This window comes from Quercus robur, chromosome 5, assembly GCF_932294415.1.
Source record: "Quercus robur chromosome 5, dhQueRobu3.1, whole genome shotgun sequence".
NCBI lineage: Eukaryota > Viridiplantae > Streptophyta > Magnoliopsida > Fagales > Fagaceae > Quercus > Quercus robur.
In genome coordinates, this window is record NC_065538.1 from 57,046,308 (window position 1) to 57,053,125 (window position 6,818).

Sequence of the window (6,818 nt, forward strand, 5' to 3'; positions counted from 1 at the left end):
GGGGAAGCTCCTTTCTCAAGCCGGTAGAGAAGTCCTTATCAAAGCAATTGCTTAAGCCATTCCTACTTATGCCATGGGTTGTTTCAAATTACCCTTGAGCCTTTGCCATGAAATTGAAGCAATGGTAAAAAAATTCTTTTGGGGGCAATGAGGTGACAAAAGGAAAATACATTGGGTTAAATGGTTTGAGTTGACAAAACCAAAATTAGAAGGAGGATTGGGATTTCAAGATCTTGCTCTCTTCAACAACTCTCTCCTTGCCAAGCAAGCATGGCTGCTCTTACATAATGAAGATACTCTCTTTTACAGAATTTTTAAGGCGATATTTTTTCCCATTGTTCGTTCATGGAAGCAAAAGAATCGTTAACCGATTCCTATGCTTGGAAAAGCATTTTGAAGGGGAGAGAGGTGATCCAAATGGGAGCTAGATTTAGGGTGGGTAATGGAAAAAACATCAAAATATGGCAGCATCATTGGCTGCCCATAAAGCATCCTCCATTAGTTTCATCCCCAATCATAGAGTCTATGAAAGATGCCACGGTGGACTGCCTCATTGACAACAACACAGGTAAATGGGATGCTGAAATGCTTAAGGGTGCACTCATTCTAGCTGAAGCAGAACTTGCTCAAAGGATGCCATTACATCAATGCCAAACTGAGGATGCTTTGTATTGGCCATTCACTGCTGATGAGCAATACAATTGCAAGTTTGGGTATAAATTTCTCAAGGATTTGGAGGAAAATTTAGAGGATGGCACTCACTCGAAGGTGGACAAGAATTTTTGGAAAAGCATTTGGTCCCTAGAAGTTCCAAACAAATATAAGAACTTGCTGTGGCGTGCTTGTAAAAACTCTCTTCCAACAAAGAAAAATCTGGTCTGGAGAACGATTTTACAAAATCCCAGCTGTGACTGTTGCTCCTTACAAGTAGAGCATACTTTGCATGCTTTGTGGGGTTGCACGAGCTTGAATGAAGTGTGGAACAGTGACAAATGGAATTTCCGTTCAAGGATTCATTTTCAGATTTTAAAGAGTTGTGCAGTTGGATTTATGAAAATGGGAAGCCCATGGACCTTTTTGCTATTCAGGTGTGGAGCATTTGGAACCAAAGAAACAAGCTTAGGCTGAATCACACTCGTTGCCTTACCAAAGATTTGCAAAAGATGACAGAGGAGAGCTGGAATGAGATCTGTAAAAGCAACCTCAGGCTTAGCCGAATCAACTCAAGCTCAACGCCTCAGACAACATGGACAGCACCTACACCAGACAATTATAAGATCAACTATGATGGAGCACTTTCAAATGCAGACAACAAATCTGGGATTGGTGTTGTTGTACGGGATTGTAATGGGGAGGTTATTGCTTCACTTGTATAGCAGCTGGACTAGGCTTACTAGCCCATGGAAGTTGAGGCAATGGCAGCGTGTAGGGCTGTGGAATTTGGCAGTGAGTTAGGACTTCATAGAGCCATTGTTGAGGGTGACTTGGAAGTGGTTGTAAAGGCCCTAAGATGCAAGGAATATGGGTTGGCTCCTTACGCCCATTTTAAATTATGACGTCTGCTCCTAATATAGCTCTTGAAAATTTGATATCATATTTCTATAACATTTCTTCAATACTAAAAACACACAATTGGCTATTTGGTATAAGTATTTTTTTTTTTAAAATAATGTGCTAGTTTTTCTGACATAATTGGTAAACTATTTCCCGGCATTTGGGGGCAATCCACAATTGGGCTTGGTGGCTCTGCGCCGTGTGAAATAGGTCCATTGACATATAATAGCATGTCTTGTCCCCAAAGAAAACAAGAGAGTAAAGACAAAAGTTGAAAAATCTGAAAGTACACGTTCAAATAATGATGATGATAATTGATTCCAGTCAATTTTAAATATAATTATATGGGCATGCAATGCCTGGTTTTCATTACTTGCCTAGCTTGAATTCCTTGTAGAAATGTTATAAATAAATCTAAGTCTTGGTTTTAGATAAAAATTCTAGGCAAACTATGGTCCGTGGAATAGGGGTCATTTTCCGGGGACTGCAACAAAACTAGTGGAAATTGCTAGTTTTCAATGGACAAAAGGTTGCCAATAGCTATTAGATATTACCACATCCAAATTGTGTTCATAATCGAGATTACCTGATATGATAACTTAGCCCGTTTGTTTCAACATAAAACATTTTCGGGTTTGGGGCAATTAAAAAATTCTGGTCCAATCAAATACATTTTCACAAAAAATTAAATATTATATATCATCTATATATATATATATATATATATAACTGAAACATCTAAAACTCTTACAATTTTCAACGTCAGTATTATTAAAATATATATATTTCTACCCCCCCCCAAAAAAAAAAAAAAACTAAAACCCACAACACTCTTGAAAAAACCTGACTACAACACTCATACGCATAAAACCCCTAATTGAAAAACCCTACCATAGCTAGAAAATTAATGCTTCAATTGCTCTCTTCTCTCTCCATCCAGTCTCTATCTCCAAAACTTCCACCTTTGCCAGCCTTCTTTGTTTACCAATGGCAGTGGGTTTTCACTCTTTCTATTTGCTATGAGAGAAATTGAGGGTTTGTTTGGTACATGCACTTAAACAACCGTTTTCAGTTTTTAAACAATATTAAACGTATTTTTATATACTTTTTGTTGATGATCATTTTCGGAAGCCCAATAGAAAGAAGCAGCCCAAAAACATGAGTAGGAAAGAGTTAGTAAGTGAATAGAAAAACCATTAAGCCAAGCGGTAGGAATAATGGATTGCAGGCCCATGAAATAAACAAATGGGCCTTGAGGAAGTAGACGGGCCTAAAGGAGCTCGAAAAGAGAGAAGAAGCAAACCCATGGGCAATATGTGATGTAGAAAAGTGAGAATGGGCCACAACAGTCCTGAAGTAATGAAAATAAGGAAAGTAAGAGGTTGATGGAAAGTCAATGAGCCCTAAGGATGAAGGATAAGGTAATTGGGTCAGGGAATCCCAAAGGAATTAGTAAAAGCCCATGGGAATGCAGAGCTAGGAAAAGGGCCCAAGGAAAGTAAATGGGCCAAGGATGCCCAACGTAACCAAAAAGCCCAAATGACTATATTGAGTCATTGAAGGAAGAATAAGCAACAAGCCCAAAGAGGCCCAGCAAGCTTGGGTCAAATAACGCCACAACAGGAATGACAGAGAAGTACGGCAGGACACGCAAAGACTGTAGAAAAGAGTAAGAGAGTGGGCTGAACGAGGAAAAACCCATGGCCAAGCAAAAGCCCAGCCCTAAAAGGAGCAGGCTTTAAAGAATGAGAAGCCAGAAAATGGCTCATGCCATAAGAAGCCAAGGATGGGTAGCAGGATGTACAGACAAGCCTCTAGACTACGGTGGACGCGTGAGTAGTAGGTAGATTTCTGATATACATGGAAGTGAAGCACGCGCAAGGCCCAGACATCACCAGCCTATACCCAGCCAATACAAGAGGTGGTAAGGTCATGGGTTAAAGGTAAGAGGACATGGTCTGGCGGTGGGGAGAGGGAAAAATCTATTTTGGGGTTCCTGCTCAGGTTTTTTTGGAAGAAATGTTCTGTTGGGATGACATACCATCCAAAGGAAGCAAGGATGAGCTAGGACCACTAGGTGCATGCCATGAGGGATAGGAAGAGAAAGAGAGCACTCATACTGTAGCACGGTAGGTAAACAAACAAAATAGCCTTCTTTGTCGGGTGACACGGCCAGCATAGGTAAGTGGTGGTGGCTGAGCGACTGGCAAACCAGTAAGTGGTCGGCAAGGATACCTAGACCAGACAAAGGTTGTTAAAAGCTAAAATAGTAAAATCTGATCACGACGGGCACTATAAAAAAGGGCCTTGCTGTGCACAGCAGAGGGGATCACGATCAGGATCACAATCACAAACACTATAATAGCAACCTCTAAGAAAGAATCGCAACAAAAATAAGTAAACACTGAGAAAGAAAAGGAAGAGAAAAAGAAAGAAAGGAAAACTAGGAAGGATGGAGAATAGGGAGTATAGAATGGCAGGCATGCACCAATAGGTTGATCTCCTCTCTCCATCTAAAGCCCTGCTCTCTATCAAAAAAAGGCAAAGGATCCTCATTAAACATAAACCATTCAGGCCCATTCCCTAAAAGCAATTAATTTCTTTCCCCTAGGAGATTAGTCGCATTGAGGAAGTGGTTTACCTTTTTGGTTTCAGCTCTGCAACATTACTTGGCATGGCAGACTGATTTTTCCTTCTTTGATTTAATAGCCCCATTATTATTATTTTCCATTTATTTCTCTACTTTTGGCCTACAAGGTGCCTGTTGTCGCTCCCTTTTATTCATTTTGTCTACTATTTCTTGTGTTATCTTTATTATATTTGTTTGCCATAACTTACCCGCAGCAGCTCTGTCTGCCATGGGCCTGTGATCAAAGCCTGGCAAACGGGGCATAGTTTGTGCACAAGTTGGACCAAAGTCAGTTACAGTTGGACCGGTCTTAACTCCCTTACTCAGAACACTTGAGCCTAATATAGCAGGAGGCAGCTCAGCCCAACATTGTAAAAAAGGCCCACAACACTTTTTCACCAACACATATTTCCAAAAACTAAACCTCCAGAGTAGGCACCTACTAAACAGGTTGGGTAAGTTTTCGCTTTTTCTATTTTCCAAGTTTTGCAGAGAGCGTAATGTTCATCTTTAGGGTTTAGGCCAGACTTCTTTCTTTGCTATTTAACTTGACTTATGGTCATCGTTTTCTATATCTCACAAATGCCAACTTTTTCTTTGACGTGATTGGAATTTATTAAAATGAATGCCTTGATGAAAGAAATTTAGTTGTTGTATATCATTTTGTGTGCCTTACATATTATCAACATTGTTTGGAACTTCAAGAAAATTGGGAAGATGTTAGAAATATTGCCTTCCTATATCAGTTCTGCGTTTATGTACTGTAATATTTTCACTCATTTTTTACGAATTATATTTCATAATCTTCACTTGATTATATATGGTCATCAGTGTAGAAAGTTCTTATTTAGCAATTTATTAGAGGACCATCCTCACAATGATTATTTGTCTCATTCCATATTTTCTACAATGATATGTCCATGTAGTGACTTTTTTTTTTTAGAGTCGTCCATGTAGTGACTTAGGTTGTGTTTATTTTGGCTGAAAAGGATTTTAGAAAATCATTTTACACCAGCCTATGTGTTTGGTAAGCACAGAAAATTGAGTCAAATGGAAATCAATTTTCGCGTTGATTATAAAACAGCCTTCCCCAGCTGGAAATGAATTTCAGTTTCCATTTTACCTTCAAATGATTTCCACCCTAGGAAAATAGAAGAGAGAGAGAGAGAAATAGCAAGAAGAGATCGCACCAGAAGCTAAACATTGATTGCACCACCGGCCCCAATCTTAAATCGCACCGGTCTCGTCACACCCTTGCACTGGCAAGATTGCGTCGCCTAAAGCACCGTCGAGATTGCAACCCAAAGCTCACCGCCGTTCTTTTTCTCGACCCAAAGTTCATCGGCACCACCGAGATCGCAACCCAAAGCTCACCGCTGTTCTCATTCTCAACCCAAAGCTCATCGGCACCACCGAGATCGTGACCCAAAGCTCATCGCCGTTCTCGTTCTCAACCCAAAGCTCATCGGTGCCGCTGAGTTCGCGAACCAAAGCTCACCGCCGTTCTCATTCTTGACCTAAAGCTCATCGGCGTTGCCGAGATTGCGAAACAAAGCTCACCGCCGTTCTTGTTCTCGACCCAAAGCTCATCGGTGCCGCCGAGATTACGAACCAAAGCTCATCACCGTTCTCGTTCTCGACCTAAAGCTCATCGGCGCTGCTGTTCTCATTCTCGTTCTTGCCATCGTTCTCGTTCTCGACCGCTTGAAGCATTGCTGTTCTCTTTCCCTCAATTTGTCACTCTTTCTTCCTCTTGCTCAATGTTATTATTTTGATTTTTGGTTGGGTTAAGTGTATATTTTGAAATTTTCTGTAATAAAATTTGTTTGGATGCTGAGAAAATGGTTGAGAAAATGTGAAAAATTTGTAGGAAAATAGCATTTTTAGAATGTTACCAAACACCGAAAATCGTTTTCCGGACTATTTTTCATTGCACAACCAAACACCCGGATTTCATTTTCCTTACAGGAATTCACTTTCCCTTGCATTCATTTTACACTCGAAATTCAATTTACATTGAACCAAACGCAGCCTTACTGAGATTCAATCCTACCCTATTATTAATTTACTTTATTTGTACTTTTAATGCATATTATAAGGTTCTAAGTATTGATTGGTTAGCTTAACATGTAAAATTTAAAAGTGAAAGATGTTAAGAAATTGCGACTTGAAAGCATTTGATGTTTAACATTTCTATGTTTGAATGGTTATTGATATTCAATTCAATAGCCTCAGGTTGAGACTTGATAGTTAGATGATAATGCCATGTCAAATAATGAATGTTCCATTGCACGTATTAGGTTCTATTTTGAGCTTGAAAGACACATATTAATAGTTATGCTATGCACAATTCGTTTAATGTCTTTCTATTGTGGGAATGAGCTATTAGTTCACCTACCTATCAATAATAATAATAATAATAATAGTTTACCTTCTAAAGATTGCTCCCTATATATCACTCCATTTTCTTGGAGGTAGTCACACTCAAAAGCTATTGATTGGAATGTAGGCTATTTAAAAGAGAATTTATGATTTTGCTTATATGATAAAAAGCTTTCAATTCTGCTTTTGAATATATATATATATATATATATATATTTTTTTTTTTTTTTTGCATGCAACTATTTAGAGATGC

At 39.1% G+C, this 6,818-nt stretch overlaps 1 protein-coding gene across 1 annotated transcript; it reads left to right on the plus strand.

Moving 5' to 3' along the window:
• Positions 1 to 345: 345 nt before the first annotated feature.
• LOC126728406 (uncharacterized) lies at positions 346 to 1,376 on the plus strand. Its single transcript, XM_050434232.1, has 2 exons — positions 346 to 844; positions 1,024 to 1,376. The coding sequence occupies exons 1-2, from the start codon at positions 346 to 348 to the stop codon at positions 1,374 to 1,376; spliced, it is 852 nt and encodes a 283-aa protein (XP_050290189.1).
• Positions 1,377 to 6,818: the final 5,442 nt, after the last annotated feature.